Source organism: Enoplosus armatus, chromosome 7, assembly GCF_043641665.1.
Source record: "Enoplosus armatus isolate fEnoArm2 chromosome 7, fEnoArm2.hap1, whole genome shotgun sequence".
Taxonomy (NCBI): domain Eukaryota; kingdom Metazoa; phylum Chordata; class Actinopteri; order Centrarchiformes; family Enoplosidae; genus Enoplosus; species Enoplosus armatus.
In genome coordinates this window covers 26,363,441-26,383,720 of record NC_092186.1, presented here as the reverse complement: position 1 = coordinate 26,383,720, position 20,280 = coordinate 26,363,441, and the positions used below count along the sequence as shown (strand labels likewise).

General features: G+C 40.6%; 1 protein-coding gene across 1 annotated transcript in view; it reads right to left on the bottom strand.

Moving 5' to 3' along the window:
* Nucleotides 1-1,021: 1,021 nt before the first annotated feature.
* Nucleotides 1,022-20,280, bottom strand: part of eps15l1a (epidermal growth factor receptor pathway substrate 15-like 1a) — a 40,366-nt gene continuing 21,107 nt past the window's right edge. Inside the window, exons 17-25 of the mRNA XM_070908973.1 lie at nt 17,816-17,930; nt 17,466-17,525; nt 15,250-15,392; nt 14,842-14,905; nt 13,774-13,887; nt 13,553-13,566; nt 12,780-12,873; nt 7,371-7,579; nt 1,022-1,168 (exon numbers count right to left, since the gene is read on the bottom strand). Of these exons, the coding sequence (XP_070765074.1) occupies nt 1,022-1,168; nt 7,371-7,579; nt 12,780-12,873; nt 13,553-13,566; nt 13,774-13,887; nt 14,842-14,905; nt 15,250-15,392; nt 17,466-17,525; nt 17,816-17,930 (960 nt within the window). The remainder of the gene's footprint in view (nt 1,169-7,370; nt 7,580-12,779; nt 12,874-13,552; nt 13,567-13,773; nt 13,888-14,841; nt 14,906-15,249; nt 15,393-17,465; nt 17,526-17,815; nt 17,931-20,280) is intronic.

Sequence of the window (20,280 nt, the reverse complement as noted above, 5' to 3'; positions counted from 1 at the left end):
CGATATTAATCGGATTTCTGTACATCCAGTACAGAGTTCAGAACTAAGCACACGGCAGAGGGGAGACAGTTAGCCTCCAGCAGAAGTGAAAAAACACTCCACTAATATCTTCTCACTTCTCACCTGAGTCTGGGTTGGTCACAGTATTTCCTGAAAAAAAAGAAAAAAAAAAACGAGAGAAAATTGTGAATTGAAATATTCTCAATCCTGAGGAGCGTCAAATCCAGCCTTCTCCATACGCCTCTCTATAAACAAATACTTGTAAAATATACTTATGTAACACCTCATCCTGTAGCATTTTTCTTACCAGCAAAGCTCAACATGAAATACCAACTGACACAGTCTATACCATCGGCTCAATGATATATCCGTGTCACCCCCTATATATATCAGGAAAGAAAATCCCTTTTTAAAATAATCCCTTGGCAGTTTGAATTGTAGTGTTGTTCTCCTCGCTGTCTCGGCTCTCTTGCCACTGATAGCAATGATTGTGTTAGCATGCCGGTATATGCCATTTCCCCACACTGTGAGTAAAGCTGGAGAAGAAAAAACAATGTATAAATTCAAACTGTCGAGGGTGGATCCGTCGCATTACTGTCCAGCCACTATAGTGCATATACACAGTGCATCCGTTTGTTCCCCCTCTCGCCTCCTCCTCCTCTCCCTCTTCATCCTTCAGTTCTCTGCCTCTACATGTCAGCAAGAGAGTTTTTTGCAGTGATGACTTCCTGACCCTCTTGTTTTTTTGTTTTTTTTAATGCAGGGTCAGCGGTGAGGTGGGTAAATAGTGGAGGTGCAGGACCTGTGTGTGTGTGTGTGTGTGTGTGTGTGTGTGTGTGTGTGTGTGTGTGGACCAGAGTTCATATGAACACTCGAGTTAGTTCAAGTGATGTGCTTGGTGTCCTAATATTTAGATGTCAGTCATGTTTGTCTGCATGTTAGCCTGTCTACCCGTTGTGTGTGTATTTGTGTGTGTGTGTGTGTGTGTGTGTGTGTGTGGTGGTGGTGGTGGGGTTCCACGTCACGCGTTGGACATCTCGGCCTTGCTGAGGGCGATGGCCAGCTCCAGGTCTTCCTGTTCCTGCTGCCTGAGCCTCTTCAGCCGCTCGCGCTCGGCTCGCTCACTCTCCCGCTTGGCCCACTCCAACTGCTGAGCCTCATTCCCAAACTACAGAGACAGAGAGATAAAACATAGGTCTACACTGTTATTCAAATAAAATGTCACCTACTACATGAGAGGGAGCACAAAGCCCCCCCCCCCCCCCCCTTTCTTCTAACCACGATGACAACAGTGATGAACAGTGAGTTTGAAAACAATAATATCAAGTGTTGGGATTTTACAACTTAATTTTCAGTTGAATAATAATGTTTATTAGAGCTGGATCGATATATAGGCACATATACTCAATGGCCACTACTAGGTACACTTCTAAAATCTAATGCAATCCAATACAACAGCTCAGCCATACATTTGACCTTTAGAAAGATAATTAAAGGTCCCATATTTTGCTCATTTCAGCTCTATATTTTTATTCTGGGATTCCACTAGAGTAGCTTTGCATGATTCACAGTTCAAATAAGTCCTTATGTATCTTCTCCTGGCCCTTTCTGCAGCCCCTCAGTCCCCCCCTCTGTCTGAAACAAGCCGTTTTAGACAAACTGAACAACCTCCAAACACTTGAAGAGCAGTCCTGAGCAGAGCGCTCCAGTAACTTAGACAGACCGAGCGGGTGGATGAGCGTCCCTGTACTTGGGTGGTGGTGCTGTGATTGGAGCAGATGACCTGGTGGGGGTGTGGCTGAGTGCGGTGACGGTATAGTTGTGACATCACACCCTTAAGGAAGTCCTGACGGCTCGTTTAAAGGCACAGTGTCTGAATACAGGCTGTGTGCATTTCTCCATGTGTGTGTTGATACTTTCACAGTATTTATACAGCACCTGCTTTATAATCAAACAAGATATGGAAATCTCACTTTCTACAATATGGGACCTTGAAAGCTTTCCTTTTTAATTACTTTTAAGAAGGAATAAGCAGTAAAAAAAAAAAAAAAGGATTCGAAGACCTTCAGACCAAATCTGGCGGTTGCGGCGTTTAATGCAGTGATGTGCGACGGTGTGGGAGCTCTGTAGCCCCAAAGTCAGGTTGCCTTTCTCCAAAAGTTGAATCCGTCTCAACTTTTCGCCGCAGTGGCGCTGCAGTTTTTTTCTGGCACCCCCTGCGGTCACCACCGCCGCAGCCTAAACTGACTACTCACATTCAAAATGAATGGGAGGACTGGCGTTTTCGCCACAATGCCGGATTTGGTCTGAATGCAGCCTAAGACTCCAATGTGTCATTACAATACCTCATGGTCAGTTCAAATAGAAGCATTGGTAAAAAAAAAAAAACTAGGGCTGTCCCGAATACCAATTTTGGGGCTTCAAAGCTTCAGTGAGAATTAACTGCAAATATTGGATTGTAATTTTTTTTTTTAAAAACCCGTTGCATTTGAATACTGATTTGGATGTCAATTACAATGGCAATGTTAGAAGCTTCGAAGCATTCGGGTCAGCCCTATAAAAACCAATACTTGTCACTGCAATTGTCACCTGGAAAAGCAAGGAAGTGAGAAATAATCCTACACATGCAGCATGTGCCCTTGATTCATGTTAGAAATTGAGCCCTTTTGCTCGTAGTTGCTGTTAATCTTAGTATGACATTTTCGGTATTTCCTTTTTTTTCCCCAGCAACACACGATGTAAGATCTATCAACATACACCTGAAATGCACTGCCTTTATGGCCATTAACTTAACATCGTTTTCGAAAACATAGCCAAATTGTCATTTTACGTGAATTTCATTGTGTGTTCAATCGCTTACCTTGACTTTGTCGGGTCCTGTCAGAGAGGTGGATTACAGAACAGAGGCGTTATAAACCAAGAAATCCCTGAAACTCAGTGGATCTAGGCTAGTTTACAGGACATCACACCTCAGCACACAGACGCCGTAAAAGGGATACCTGCTGTTCAGTCCTCTTTGACACACTGTCTTCACCATTTGTCTTTAGCTACTCAGTATTTTATTCTACCAGCTTCAAACTACAGGCTAATTAGTGTTAATTGAAGTAAATCATGAATTCTTACAATGCTAAAAAGCTACTGAAGTTGAAGTAGACACTTGTTGCCAATAAGTGCCACAGGTAAGACAAATGGAGCATGGTGAAACAGAACTGTCAGCAAATCCCTTCAAGTAGAAACAAACAACACTGAGAACTAAAAAAACAGAAAAGGAAAGAGCAGCTAAACATGACTTCAATAAGAGGAGATGTGACATGCAGAGAGTGAGAGTTAAAAAGATGGGCATCATATGGGCATCATCAAACTGCAAAATGAGGAATCAAGAGTTTACACACAAACAAGGAATTCTAGGAAATCACAGGTTATCTGAAGATATGGAACTGCAGTGGGATTGTTGTTGGACTGGAATAAGATACATTTGTAGAACAGTTTGAAAAGGAAATCAGCTGTCATGCTTGGACAATGAGGCCAAGGACAAGAAAACCTGGAGCTACGCTTGCAAAGCTGTGTCAAGTAGGATTCTAAAAGAAAGTCCTCAGTGTAGGACAGTCCAACTATTATTTAAAAAAAACAAAAAAACCTACCTGAGAATAAAGCCAAAATCTAAATCTAACAATTCCATACAAGCTACAGTGCATTACAATTTTGTCTAATTTTCATTGTATTGTATGTTTTGTGGGCAAGGCTGGAACGAGATGGTCTTGTTGGAGTAGACTTTGGTGGAACAGTCACTAGTCATACTGGTAACGCTGAGTGTTTCATGTTTCAAAGGGTGGTTCAAAGGATCCTGTTTTTGAATGCGGGCGTTCCAACCAATAGTCATATGCAAATGTTTTACTTTGTCATGGTTGCAGAACAAAGACATGTGGAGGGATGCTCGAGAGTGGTGAGAAAAAGCAAAACTACAGTAGCATAAAAAAAGACAAAGACATGCACAACGAGGACAGACAATAAACTACTAAACACCGAGGTAGGGGGTGAACACGCACAGCAAAGGTCGTGCAGGGCAGACAGATTCGAGAGCCGAGAGTTGAGTAGTGATACTGCTGTGTCTCATGTTAATCTGACAAGTAGTTAAAAATTGGAGCGCCAGACAGCAATTAGACAGAAGCATTATTCCCAGCAAAGAAAACAGTGATTATCTGCCTGTCTGAAATGTGAAATGCGCAGTGTTTTGAGGGATTACTGGGGAGTTCCTATGGGTTACAGCAGGTTTGTGTTCATTTCCATTTGTGCCTCTCTCAGAGACTACACTAGTTCAAGACTGTGAGCATCATGCCAAACACATGCTGATATTAGTCCTCAGCCTCTGAAAAGGTTCGGGGGGAAACCCGACAAACGTGATGATATTCTTCCTGCCCAAACAAACGAACCATGTAAAAAGGGGCCGAGAGTAATGCATTTAAAATGAGCTTTTTAGATACTTGGATACAGCTTTAGAAACTACATAAACAATTGTCCCGTAATTACAGCACTTTTGCAAAATATGCTTATTTGCTGTCTTTAGACTGTCTGAGAGTGTGATGAGAAGATCAGTCTCATGTCTGCATTAGCTACATAGCTGGAGTCAGGACATGGTTAGTCTAGCTTAGCATACACACTTGAGGGAGGACGGGGAAAACGGCTAGCCTGGCTACCGACACCTCTACAGCTCACGGACTAACACTTTGTATCTCGTTTGTTTAATTCGTACTCAAACAGAAATTTAAAAGGTGATGTGTGGTTTTACGGGAAGTTACGTGCTGGAACTAATTCTTAACAAACAACAGTTTATCCACCCAGTACTTTTGTGCAAGGTCTCTGACCATGGAGCAAGCTCAAAATGGGGTGAAGCGTCATGATTGATAGCTGTGATTGACCCCCCCCCCCCCCCCCCATCACCACTGTGCAGACTCTGGCTCCAAATGACATCACCAGCGCAACATGGCAGCGCCCGTATCCGGGATCATTTGTGAGAGGACACTGTTGTGTTAAAGTGAGAGGAAGTGGAGTCCTCCATCTTTATATACAGTCTATGGTCAAGAGCATGTAACTCCCCCTTAAAACACAAACTGTTATCTTTTACATTTGCATACAGCTCTGTGTACACATTAAAGCTCTTAGCACTTCAGCCTCTGGTGCGCCGCATCGCTGTGACTCCGAGCCGAAACCAATTTCCCCACAGAAAGTATATTTACATACAATATACAAAGTATATTTTTCTCTATTCCAAACAAATGAGATACGTGTTTAAGTGGTGAGCTTTAGAGGCCGAGGTACTTTAGAATACGACACAGCAGAGTGTTATTAACACACAGATAAGCCTGTTAACCTGGAGAACAGATAATGGTTAGGAGCAGAAAGTGAACAGGCTGCCTTAGTCGTGTGCTGTCCTGTCTTGTTAACCGCCTACTTGTTACACACATACTGTAGGTCAGTGCACTCAGTTTTGTTTACTTGTATCCTTTTAAGTTTTATACTATTTTCAACTTTACAGCGACAGATGATATATTCATTTCTGGTGTTGGGATATGAATACGGAAGTGGATGCTGCTTACTACATTGGACATAGGGCTGGATGACAGAGTCCAAGTTCGTATCACAGTATTAACTGTATGTAAATGTTTTTTTGACACTGATATATATACGGCAAAAGTATTACGTAATAGTAATAATTCAGCCTAATAAATTGTGATCCACTGGTATGTGTTACAAAACACTTCACCCATGTGGAGATAAATCCTCATTAAGTGTTTTTTTAATGTCTAATTACAATTTGTTTGTTTAATAATTGAATTCTGTAAAATGATAATATGGTATAATCATATTGTTACAATATAACCAGTTATATCAAATTATTACCAGCCCTACTTACACAAAACCTATGCTGCCTCATCGTTAATATTGTTCACATGGACAATATCTAGTAACCAGGTAATATTGACTCCTTAACTCTTTATACTTCGTATCAGCTTTTATGTCAGGGATGACGTATTTTTGTAGGCCAACCCGGAAGTTAGCATCGCCCTGGTTCCTTCGACTAAAAGCCTATTTTATTTTTGGATTTTGGATTATTGCAGAAAACAAGCTCTGTGGCAAACAAAAGTTTATGACACTTAAGACGTTTTGTTCTGCAAGATAATCTTCACTAATGAACACCACTTTTATGATTTTTGAAGAGTAAATGGAATCGCCAGAAGTAAAAAGCTAACGTTAGGCTATAAAGGAACTACACTGCGGTCGCATGACTTCAATGTCATCACCACTAAGCTTAACTTTGACGAGAATATAAATAGATATAGATATATAGACACATAGATATAGAGTATAAACACAGCGAGGCTGTAAAGGCGGACTAGTGAGTAGATGACTTTCCGTGTTCGGCAGGAAGACGTTAATGTCCGCGACAACCTCTGTAGTCTCATTTTAAAGACACCTAAAAAGCTTCAAAATTCACGAGTGGGGGTGTCTACTGACGTATTTCATGTCGTAGAACAAAACGTTGAAATCTCTTAAGCTTGTGTTAACCACAGACCTTACTTCAAGAAACCAAAAACCCATTCAAGAAACCCACTGACTTCGAGACGAGGGAACAGGAAGTGTAAAAATGCTGACTCATATCCAGGTTTAAGGACTCATTCCTGCAGCACTCTATTGCCACCTGGTATTAACTTGCAATCTGTATCTGGATACATTATCTGGACTAGACCTGAAACAATTAGTCAATTAATCGATTAGTCGATTGATCGAAAATGATTTGGTGTGATTTAGTCATTTCTTATTTTCTGGTTGTTTTAGTCTTTTATGACTATGGACTGAATATCTTTGAGGTTTGGACTGTTGGTCGGACAGAAACAAGACATCTTAAGATGTCACCATGAGCTCTGGGAAACCGCGATGGACATTTAACAACGATTAAAATCGATCTATCAAGAAAATATTCCATTCATCGATAATGAAAACAATTAATCCCTGATCTGGATAAGGACACGTGATCATGAACCTTTGCATTCACACCTGGTATTAATAGGCATTCTTCCTTATCTCGATTCTGCCCATATTGTGAACAGATCCCAATATGCAAATTAAGTAGGTGGAACTTTTTTTAAGTGATCCAGGAAAGCTATCAGCTACAGATCACATGTTAATGCCTGAGATGCTTTCATTACACTCAGCTCTGCTACATCCTATGCCTCAACAGCACTTCATTAGTCTTTAGGTGTGACCTTATAGTGTGCCAAAATCTCTATAACTTAAATCTAGTGACTGTGCTGGTGTCTGTGCCGTCTGGTCTAGACACTGACAGTTAAACAGTATCACCCATCTCAACTTACAGAACTGAAGTCTGCAAAATCCGAGGTAGAGTCTTTAGGGGATTTACTTGATGCCGAAGATGGAGCGAAAGGGTCTTTGCCGCTGAAGGGGTCTCCCGGGCCCTTTTTACTCTGAAAGGGGTCGACGGCGTCGCTGCCGAATGGCTGGAAGGGGTCACATGGTTTGGAAGGGTCAGCTGTGCCAGACATGCTCACTGGTGTACTCTTACCTGAAGACATAAAGGACAAAAGGAGAGTTTTCCTTACCATACACTTTTCATATCATCGCCACCATCCCAATGAGCTACAAACAGGCATAAACACCCTGTTCAAGGCACTGATGTGACTTTGTCCCGTGACAACTAAAATCTGAAATGCTAAAGGCAAAGATCAGTAAAGGGAATAAGGACACAGACGAGGTGCTTCTGGGATAGAACAGAAACAATCTGCTTTGTGGTGAGGAGACATGCTGAGAGAAGCAAAGACATATCACAGGCTTCAGGTCTCATGTATCTTCAGAGGAGGATGTAAATACACTTAGGTGCATATGTTAACTGATAGCTGAGAGATTCCATGAGTCATCACTGCAGATCGCAGTAAGTAATTCTCACCTTACTGAACTATGTTGACAACACAGGATCTGATTTGATCTGTTTTGGACTTTAAAAAAAACACACAAACACACTACACTTTCTGGTTCTCATAGTTGTGCCCACGCCCTGCTTCACCTCCGGTTTCACCTCAAAAGATAGCTACCAGCTTTTGAAAGCCGCAAAAGTTTCATCTCCGCCGCGCGGCACACCAAAACAATTCATACAGTCCCATCACAACTGTTTCTGTGCATTCTCCTGAGAGATGAAATATTTCAAAACAGCTGGTATGGGGAAAAAAAACAAACACACAGCTAAAAGGGACCAAAACCAAAGTGATACCCCCATAACCCACTGAACCGTTCTCAACGGTTTCCTGGTAAATCCCTTGGTTGGCTTTCTGCCCACATTACCAACCGTCGGTTCACCAATTTACCAACTAGACAAATAGAACGGTCATAGGTCATACACATTCATGGCCACAATAGTCCACACAGATTTATCACTGCTATATTTTATAGCAAATAACAAGCATATTGGGGAAAACTAGAGAAACAGCTTGAGTGAGAAAGTTCGACCTTGACCCTCAGAATAGTGAGTTAGGCAACTCAACAATACCAGTTCATTTTACAATATACAAAGCTATTCAATTTATAATTATATAAAAAAAAAAAACAAGTGGAGAAGCTGGAATCAGAGACTAATTTGCAGGTTAATTTCTGGCCAATCGACTAATTGTTTCAGCTCTGTATAAAACAAGAGAGGAAAAAAAAAAATGTAAAATGAAAAATAAAAAAAACAATTCAAGTCGTGAGTATGGAAGTTTATTCTTATACTTGGGATCAGCATGTGTGACAAATAATCTCAACTGAAGGTCCACTGACTAGCTTTGTTCTTGACTTAAATTTGTTACATTTAAAGATCTCTTACAGAGGCCTTGAATTTAATCAGTGAAGACTTGCAGACACGGTGATATAGACATGCTGCTATCAATACAAAATTAAAATCCCCATTTAAAAAGCATATCACACTCAGTGATGCTGTAGAACCACAGGTGGATCTATACATGGGTGAAAATATAACAAAATAGTAATGGCAAATTCTATTAACAGGGAGTTGAAGCTGGGGCTGGCAAAGGATCGTGGGAACGTTAAGAACATCATCATGTTGCTTGTGTAGGTGTTAAACCACAGGGCCAGTCAACCGTTGTCATACAACATACACGTACGCATTTTGTTCTATTGCCCAAATAACTTGGCTGATCGGGGTGAGCAGTTCATTTCACACTCCACGCCGAGCAAAACTGCATGCCTGGCAATCAGTTTTTTCCTCTTTCAGTAAACTGCGCGTACACACACACACCCGAGAAACCACAATCATGAGCTCCACCCTGTTTTAAAATAATCCACTACATTAGTGGCATCTAATTTTAATGTCTACCACAGGATTGTACGTGCAGCATGCAGTATTTCATCTACAGAAAGCAATACAGCTCCAGCAACGCGCCCTACAATTATGCCAGTTTAGTTGTAGCATTGTCGCTGCAGCCTTGTTCCATTCACACCTCATTAGGTGATGAGAGAAAGTGACAAGAGCGTGCATGAGTGCATGTGCACGAAGAGTAAGATAGGAAAAACATAAATAACGCTAAATTGATTGTATGAAGAGAAAGACGGTTGTTTTCTGTTGGTAACAATGCTGGCATTCGCTCACGACACACGGCCTGCAGCCTGACCTTCTCTGAACCACTCACCCTTGTAAACACACACGCACACACATAAAGGGAAGAGAGAGGAAGCAAGTTAGGGTGTGTCTGCAAACAACAGGCCAAGCAAACCACAGATCATCGCTCTTACAACACATGCGCCTACATGCAAACATCAGAGCAGCAGTTTGTGAGCCATCACCGTATAAAATCTATATACACATCTTGAGTTTAGCCGTTAGTTGAAGCACAGTGAATGGCGGAGGTGAGCCCGTCTGACGGCTGCTCGATTGTTGCTGTTGAACAAATGAAAAACGCACAGGCATCAAAGCTGTAAAAAGACTTATATCAAGTTCCCTTATACAACCACTGAATCAGCACGTGTGCGGGTTAGTGCAATAGCAGCAAGTTTGAGCCACAGTTTAGGCTGAAACACAGAGAGATGGGGGATTCTGGGTAACCGTTGTTCACACCAAGGGACAGTGGGGTTTTTTTTTCTTTTTTACCAAACACATCCTTTATGATCATTACATCCATTCATAAAGAACTACTGGAATTACCACAATTACCACAATTAATTAATTAAAAACATTTTTCACATATCTTTTAATGATCTTTTAATTATTATTAATAATTATGTCATGAGTGTGGGCCAGCAGTTGGATAGTTGGAGCCATACAAAGACACTAAAGCTCATGTGTTATGGACACTAAGGTGGGAAGCAAGAGAACGTTTCCTCAGCTGTGTCCAAATTCTATACTACCAACCTAACTTTAGGCTGGATTTTAGTCTGTTTGATTTTTGAGTGTACTGTTAATGCAATGCACTGCAAGGAAATAAGAGAGGTACTGCTCACAGCTGCAAAAAAAAGTTTAAATAAATTGGAAATGGTAGCCAAACTGCTCCAGGAAGATGTTGTCAAACTAATGTGTGACAAAAACGTTATTTGAGATGTTGCCAGTTTAACTAGTAGGTCAACATCATAGATGAGACTGATCTTGTCACGTCAAAAGATAACTTGTGAAGAAAAATGCATCAACGTGAAAGTGAGTTAAAGCCGGTCCTGTGTCACAGCACCATCTGAGAAGTGAGAAATACAAACTTCCAAACAACCGACAAAACTCACTGTTGTCGATATTACAGGATATCAAATCTTTAACGTGACATGTTGTAGTGCACATCACTCCTCGCCACTGCCAGTTAGGTGTTTGAATTGAGAAACTACATACAGTGTGTGATAACGGTGGTTTTGGCAAACACGACAAGACTTGTATCTTCTCTGTACCCACAATGACATTCTTTCCTGTTGACAGATCAGAAGCACCGTTTAAGACTGTGCTTTCTACATTAAAGAGAAAAAAAAAAAGCTTTTCTCTGGTAAGACAACATCAACACTGCTTACAACATAAACATTTCCATTCAAAAAGATCAAAATATCTATCTTCTATTCTTTTACTCCATGGTGAAATCTGTTTGGTAATAGTCTTGTCATTTGCATTGGGTTATTGAAATTGTTTCAAGGTAACAAGTGTAAAAAGTGGTAGTGGAATTCATTCATTAAGTTAAAGTAGACGACTCTGTGTAATATGATGTCACCCATGAACCCACAGAGGATTATCACCAACCCTGCAGCATTATTTTCACATTATGAGTGTTTTCTAGAGGTGTCATGATTTTTCCAAATCCATGATTTGATTTGACTTTTTCGATTTAAACATTTATACTTCCCACAGTGTTTATTACACAGGCAGGGACAGTACAAAAGTCAAACATACAGTGCCCCAATGCAACACAACCCCAGAATCAGCCTTATGTCAGTATGTACAGAATGTTCTCTGCTCAGTCGAGGCTTTCTTGGTTTCCACAACTGGCCCCTGGCAAAGTCCGGCATGAATGTTACCTCCTGCACTCCGGTGCAGAAGGCTCCCGGGAATGGACAGCCCGGGGGGATGAACTGATGGTTAGCAGGTAAACAGCGTGGTGGGGGAAGAGAAGCCGGATCTGGACTGTAAGGACATGGGGGGCAAACGGCAGACTTTTTTTGGCCCTGTTCAGACCTGGTATTAACACGCGTCCTGGGTGATCCGATCACAAGTGGACAGCTCCATGTACATCTGTTCACACCTGGCATCGGATCTCACTTCCCCACTTTATATGCAAATGAACAGGCACATGATTTCCATTTGCAAAGACCAAATAACTTGTTGTTTTTGACTTGAATTTACTGTTTATCAGACCACAAATGAGCCAAGAATTAGGTTGGAAAAACAATAGATGCCACCTGAGTGTTTCCGGGAGCCGTGCTTCTCTGATTACTTTACAAAAACACAACTTTATAACTTTATTCACTGATTCTGGCAAAATTGAATTGTGTTTTATGGAGAAAATATTTTCTGGTTTTCCCTCTGATGTCCTCTGGCTGCTCTGCCTCAGTGATTTACAGACTTCACTGATGGACAGATTGTTGCTTGTTGCTAAAATAACCGCTAACAGTAAATGCCGTCTGCCAAGCAAAGCTTTATTAAACCTCCTCCTCACGTGGCCTATCGTTTCTTTCCTTTCTTTTATAATTTCTTTTCTTTCCAATTCTTCCTCATCTCTTTATTCATTGTCTTTTTTTCTGGTCACAGTACATACGCACATGCACACATCTCCTTCCTTTTCATTCTGCAGCATACCAGTAATACTCAGAAGAGTGGTGATTACAAGCATGATGGTGATGTGGTTATCACACTAAACAAAATCATGTATCTTTATCTTCTTGATAAAGCCAGAGTCCCTCTTCCCTTTTAAGCCAACCTGTCACACTAGCCTCAGCCAGATAATGTATGTTTTCACAGATGCTTGGTCTTTCTGAAAAAATCGAATTATAATAATGGAGTTTTCTGCGCAATCTGAGCTAAATGGGTATCATTATATACTGAACAGTACAATACACTAGGCAGTTAAAGTCGTACACCTCACTATTTTATACAAGACACATAAATTATTTTGTTAGCTTTCAGTAAAGCTGTGATAGCATTGTGATAGTGCCCCTATTATTAAGGTGTTAGCTATAGGCTACCTCTAAAAAGCTGTTATACAGTGTTGTTTACCCTCCCTCCCCCCAAAAAGCCTATATAGTGTGACACTCACCACTGGGTGGTTTGGGTCTTGGGGGAACACTTTTCTTCGGTGGCAGAGCAGGCGTGTCATTCTTCCTGATGAATGGGTCCTCCACAAACACTGACTGGAAAAGAAAGAGTGAGGGGAAGAATATGTGGTTCTATTAGCACCCAGAAGTAACTTCAGTATACTGCTACAGTCTGACAGGCAGTGACATGACATAGGTTATAAGAGTTCTGAAATTTTTTTAAATGTGACAAAGAAAGGATGGACAGTACTATTAACCCTGCCCTTCCATGGTAAGAAAGCAAGACCTTTGATAATTGTACCATATTGGACTAAATATGAGACATCCCTCATTTTAAAGGTCCCATATTATGCTCATTTCAGCTCTATATTTTTATTCTGGGACTCCACTAGAGTAGCTTTGAATGATTCACATTCATGAAAGTCCTTATGTATCTTCTCCCTGCACTTTCTGCAGCCCCTCAGTTCCCCCCTCTGTCTGAAACAAGCCGTTTTAGACAAACTGAACAACCTCCTAAAACTTGAAGAGTAATCCTGAGCAGAGTGCTCCAATAACGTAGAAGGACTGAGCGAGTGGATGAGCGTCCCTGTACTTGGTGGGCGGTGCTGTGCCTGGAGCAGATGACCTGCTGGGGGCGTGGCTGAGTGCGATGACTGTATAGTTGTGACATCACAACCTTGCGGAAGTTCTGGTGGGCTTGTTTAAAGGCAGTGTCTGAATAGGGGCTGTGAGCTTTTCTCCGTGAACTGAGTCTTTACTTTCACAGTATTTATACAGCACCTAGACCTGCTTTATAATGAAAAAAACATGGAAATATCACTTTCTACAATATGGGACCTTTAATATTTGGGCCAATATGGCATTTTACAATGCACAAGACTTTTTTTTAAAGAGCCCATGTATGCAATGGGAGACTTTTGCGTAACATGCCTATCTCCCCAAAAAGTGTTTTGGCATCTGGTACCTTCTGGTAGTCTGGCAGCCAGCTGGCCCTGCCTTCAAAGGGGTCTCTGGGCTTCGACATGTGGCTGAAGTCTGCAAATCCAGTGGAGCTGTTACTGCTGCTGCTGAACGAACTGCTGCCAAACGGGTCCAATGTGCCAAACAGATCTAAAAAAAACAAAAACAAAAAAACAGTCACAATGCTTTTAAATCAACAAGCTCATTTACAATGAGCAACCATAATTACTAGCTTACTTAAAATCTTAAAATGTTGAGACTGATCTACTTGTTTGCGTGTTGAATGCCCGACTTGAGGCCATACCTCACTAACATACAGGAAGGAGCAAAAATTGAATCAACTCCTGTCTGACACAGTGTCAGCAACTATTTTTGACCTCATTTTGAGGTCAAAGTGACCTTGACCTTTGACCACCAAATTCTAATCAGTTCATCCTTGAGTCCAAATGGACGTTTTGGCCCTGATGGACTGCAGCCTCTTGTCGGGGGGGGGGGGGGGGGGGGTCAGTAATGGATTTGAGGTGTGACAGCACATGGAGCTCAAATGACTTCATTACCACAGAGGTCAGGGCAGCAGGGTAGTTTGTCGTTAAGTCCTATGGTCCTTATTTTTTTGGGGAAGGGGATAGTGGTGGAGGTTTTGAAGCAGACTGGTATATGGCAAACCAACATGGTAACCTCAGTCTGAGCAAACAGTGGTCCCCAGTGTGGTGACAGGCTTGAGTTCCTCCAATCACTGTGGCATTCGAGCTGACCCACAGTGTGTATGTGTTTGTATGGACGACATTAATATCCTGGAGAAAATGAGAGCTTTTCTTGTGCGACAGAGAACAAACAGCTGATTGAAAGAGGTCCAGTGCGCTGACTGACAGCAGACGTTTCATTTATTGAAGAGTTTTGAAGGATAATTTGTCTAGTTTACTAAACTGTACTAAAGTCACTATCCTATTAATATCTGTGGTTGTATTAGGCAATGTTGTGCATCAATGAACAGGACTGTTTCATGGAAATATTGGATATTGGAGAGCACAAAGACAGACAGAATCCTTTATCAGAGGTCCACAGACACTGTAGATGTGGGGGAAGAAAGACTTAAAATAATACCTGGCCCTTTGGGTTTCGGGTTGCTTGAAGAGAATGGGTCATTGCTTGTGAAGTGACTGGTTTGCTGCAGGAAGCATAAGAAGAAATACCCTGTTATTAGTAAAATAATCTATAAAATCTGAATTTACCTATATTTTATACTGTTTGAGTGAGCTGCAGAAAAGATTCCAGCAATTCTCAAGAGATTCTTACAGCACCCATCCAAAAAACTTTTCAGGTGGGCATGAAATTCTACACTGCAAAGCCTGAATACAAACAGAAGGAGCTGAGAATTAAGACTATATATGTCGGACCTTGGCAAAACAGGGTGGGTACCCCAACAACAAGCGGTCATTTAAAAAAATGTGTGAGTCTCTTGGGATTTTATATAATTATATAAATGAAAAGGCCATCTTCTGGCCTTCAAACAAGTACCTTGGAAGGTAATGTGGCACTTTTACTGAAGGGGTCTGGTGTGGAGAAGGGATCCATCTTTGTGGTCTTCTTGAAGAAATCTTCTGACGAAGCCTTGAACGGATCAGTCTCTTTGAACGGGTCTCCACCAAAAGGATCTGCAGCAGAAATGATGGACAACTTTAGATATTTTTTTTCCCTCATTGTAGTGTTTCTTAAAAGGTCTCATTAAGCAGACAACAGAACCAGAGATTGCGCAGCTATTTCAAATGTCAGTTTTCCAACTTTGAGTTACAAATTCACACAGAAATCAGCAGCAGTATCGCTTCTGTGATGGTGTGATACATGTACCCACAGTAGTATAGTTATAAAACCTAGTATGATGTTAAGGATCTGTTTTGAATACATTTGTTTTGACCACATGTTGCCTTATATATTGCGTAAGATATCAGCATGTTAAACCATTTTCAGTACAGTTAATGAACAAGGTGTAACTTCCTGGAAATTCTCAGGAAAGTCTCTGCTGAGTAAGTACCGCTATAGTTAACAGGTTGGACAACATGAGGCATTCAGTCAGTGCTCTTCCATGGAATCAAATAGATGATTATGATCAGAGGCACCCTGCGGGTCATGAACCCAGACAAGAGTTACAGATTTACAGAGAGTTAGCACTTTCTGCTTCACACACCACCATCAGATTCTATTGAGGTCTGACAGAAAGGTTCTGCTGGATGAAATGTTTGCAGTTCAAATGGATATGTGCTTGTATGATGATATATGATGGGGGTATGCACTAAGTGATCAACTCAAAAAAAAATTTTTTTTTAAAAAAGCTAACGAAGAAATGGATGGTTTCTTAAAAAAAAAAAGCAATAATGGGCCGTTTACTGTGGAGTAGCTGGAGTAGGTTTACTGCTGTGTGAAAAGGCTGATCTTGTATCACTGATCTCCATCTATTAAGCAGAGAAGTGAAACTCCACAATATCACTGAAGAGGGAAGTGTGACAGAAGTCACAGTTGCACACACTGCCGTTTCACACATGTAGAGAGGGGACATCAACAAAAGACAAGGCTGCCACTGCAAGAGCAGGCCCCTCATTTGACGTGTGTATGGCCACTCATTTGAGGGTTAAGACTAAGGTTTCAAGGTTCATTTTCTTTTATCATTACACATAGTTGTACAACGAAATGCAAAGCAGTAGTCACATCATGCATAACACACAAAACTAGTGAAAACCAATGTGTTTAAATGTGAGGTGGGGGGACAAACTATTTTATAATATATATAATATAAACCCACAGACACCAAATATTGATTTCTGCAATATATATGTTGTACAGTGGGGTTTCTTCTCTGAGACCACTACAAGACAGCCTTCTTTTGACAGTACCTTTGCTGACTGGAGTCTGGTGTTCTTTATTTAGCAAATTCTGTATCTGTGATGAAGTTGCTTTTTTTGATCACCCTGGGAACTAAGCTTGATGTGTTGATCTTCTGATGGTGTGGTCACTTTTGGTCTGCCTGATCGTGCGTTGGATACAACTGATGCCTTTTCTGCAAAGCATTTTAGAGTTCCAGGCACTGCCCCTTGATAAACCTTTAGTCTAGGCATGATTTGACACTGAGAAAGAATAACAGACACTTTCACTTAGTTCTGATGCCACGTTTCCCACTATCACAATGCTAGCTTAGCAAGCTATAGTTACAACAGGTGAACACTGGCTGCAAGCTGAGTTAATCCAGCGTCATCTGAACGCATGCTTTGATGGAAGGGAGGCCACTCAAAGGAATCTAATCTTTTGTACGAAGGAATTAAGTTGGTCAATGGTCAAATTTGCTTAAATTTGAATGCTGACCTAAAAATAGTGCAGAATCAAACTATTTCGTCTTCATGTTATAACTTCTTGCGTTTTTTTAATGTTTCTGAATCTTCAAACTTTGTCATTATTTCCAGGTTTACGTGAAAATATTTGCGATTTTCAGTGTGGTCACAGACTTTTGGACCCCACTGTATATCCGCACTATTCGAAATAGTTGTAGAAGGAGTACAGCAGCTCAACTCAAGGTCCACTTAGTAGCTTTACTTTGCCCCACTGAGTGAGTAGGCTGATGGCAACGGCTCCATTCAAATGAACTGATTTTGTTGTGAGTTTCACTATATTAAATGCAGGTGTAACTGGGTCTCAAGGCAATAAAACTGAGCCCCCCCCCCCCCCCCAAAAGTAAATACCTGTGGATGCTGACGGCTGCTTTGCAAAAGGGTCATTTTGGAAAGGGTCACCTACAGGAGAGGAATCCAGCAGAGAGGGAAGAGCAGGTGGGGGGAAACAAAGAGGAAGACACCGGAGACAGTCAGAGAGCAACTCAAGCTTAAAAACTCTATCAGCTGTATGGAAGAAAGAGAGCAGTAAACACAGTCAGCTAAGAGAGGAGAGGAGAGGAGAGGCATGATCTGTGGAAAATTGAGGGGATGAGGAAGAAAGATAGCAGGATAAATAGATAACAGAGGACAGTCGAGGAAAAGAGATACAATGAACACCGATAAAAAGAGGCGGGGGGGGGGCAGTGAAGGTAAAGGGGGGTGATAACCTTTGAATGGGTCTGTTTTGAAGGGGTCTTCAGAGTGGAAGGGGTCAGTATGAAGATCCTGAGGCTGGCTGTTGAACACAGATGGCTTCACTTTGAATGGATCCTCCTGTAGTAATGAGAAAGACAAAGATTTTTTTTTGGTAAGAGAGTTTGTTTACGTATTTTTGCTGAATAGGTGTATAAGCGTAATAAACTGAGTGTAGGCGTCTAACTAAAAGACAGACTTAGAGGAAAAATACAGCAATAATCATCGATGAACACGTCTATAATAACGCAATCTAAAAACCAAACAATGGGGTGTTGTGGTTTGTATTAATTAATAAAAATGTATTATTATTTTTTCTTATTCCATCTCTTTTTAATGTCATATAAAGTTCTCAGCTCTAAGGTTCTCCCTTAATTGGTCCCAAAAATTGGAATATTATATATTTTTGGAGTAATATTTATTTATTTTCTTGTTTTTTTTTTATTTGTTTAATCGCTGGTTGAATACGTGGAGTTATGACATACATACTTGCTGCCATTTTAACTCTGGCCCACAATTGTACAATTAAATACAACTAAATTTACGGGTTATTTTAGACAAATATATACCCCCATCGCCACCCACATACAATTACAAAAAATGGGGAAAAGCAGCCTACTTCTTTTGAAATACTTTTATGTATAAATATCTGTATGTATATTTCATTATATATATATAAAAAAACAGGGTCCCCTTAAGGAAAAGGTTGGGAACCACCGGTTTAGATAATCTGTCTATAACCTGTCTATCTACCTGTTAGACTGTCTGACTTTATTGCTTACTTCCCAGATCTGAGCCGTTCACTTGACAAATACAATGTTATGCAACCACAACTATCCCTTAATAATCTTCCACTCAGCTAGAAGGGCAGGAATCAATCTCTTTATACTTATCTCATTATTTTTGTAAGTGTCTAGGGAGAGCAAACCCTCCACATGACCGATCTGCACTGTGTTTCACAGGAAAACTCTTGACTTTCGCTGGATCCCGGGAGCCAGTTTGCCAGGTGTGGGAGGGACTGAGCCAACGACGGTAATGATGTTATTATGAGTAAAGTGAATGGAAGCAGAGATCAGTGCAAGGGGGGGGATCTCTCTGTCTCTCTCTCTCTCTCTCTCTCTCTCTCTCTCTCTCTAAAGACTCAAAGTCAGCAGGAAACACAATGGAGAGTCGGGGAGAAAAATAATAACCAGGGTTTAAGCCAAAGACAGCTCAGATGGCAGAAATGGCAGCTAAGGATTTAGCATGCCGCAGTTTGCAGACTGCTGGTAATCTCTTGTCTAGATGATAATAGGCCTGAGCAAAGAAGAGGAGAGAGTAGAGATAGATGAGGGTATGGTTATTGCAGGGGCCAGTTCCAGTCTAAAATACAGTAGTATGGTACAAATGGAATAAATAGTCATATATATGTATATATATATATATATATATATGTATATAGGATCAGTCTAAACACTAAATAGCATCCAAGTTTTAATGCACTTCCATTTAAATCCAGGGAAAAAATTGAAAAAAAAAAGTGTGTTATGTTATATGCATTTTAGTAAACTGTTACAGTTGGCTGAGATAAATAGTTTGACAGCCTACCCCTACAACATTAAGCTGCCAGTATGCTTCATCAAACTGCTGAGAAGCTTTGAGTTAATTTCTCTCTCTCTCTTTCTGTATTTCTTTTTTGCTCTGTGCTTTTCTCACGAGAATGAAGGGCTTCATTTAAAAAAGAAAATCAGATGTCACCTACATCCATGCACCAAACAGGATTTAGCAACATTTGAGTCCGAATCTGATGACAGTTGGGAGGGCTGTTATTGTCAATCACATTTGATCAAACCACACCCACATAGTCCTGATGAAGCAGATTAAAAGTTGTTAAAGTGTTAATCTCTTAAGGAGTAATGACTAAGGATGTTTTTTTTTTTAACCTGTGTTGCTTATTTAGTCATTCATATTTAATATTTTAGATAAATACTGAAGATTTGATGCTGAGTTTTCAGGAGCTTAAAGGACATCAATTGATTCTGACGAAAATAAATATAATCAGATACAGTTGTTTTGTTTAATTACCACTGAATAGAATTAAACATTGATGGCCTTTTTATTTTTGGGGCGTGCATCTCTCGCTGATCAGATCGTATCTAATGGGCTACGATACAATTCAGGGATGATACATTTTAATACAGAACGATTCAGTGCGATACGATGCAATCTGATACAGTTCTTAACATTTGTTTAATGTAGGCATTCATTCTCCATTACAAATGAATAATTCTATAAAAGTAGCATTGCTTACCTTCAAATATATATATCTGTATATTTCATAAAAGACCAGGGATTTCTGTTGCTCAACGTTCAAAATTGACTGAGTGTTAGTCGCCTATGTGACACGCTTCCTCAAACAAGACTCCAAAGACTAATCAAATAGGTATGTGTT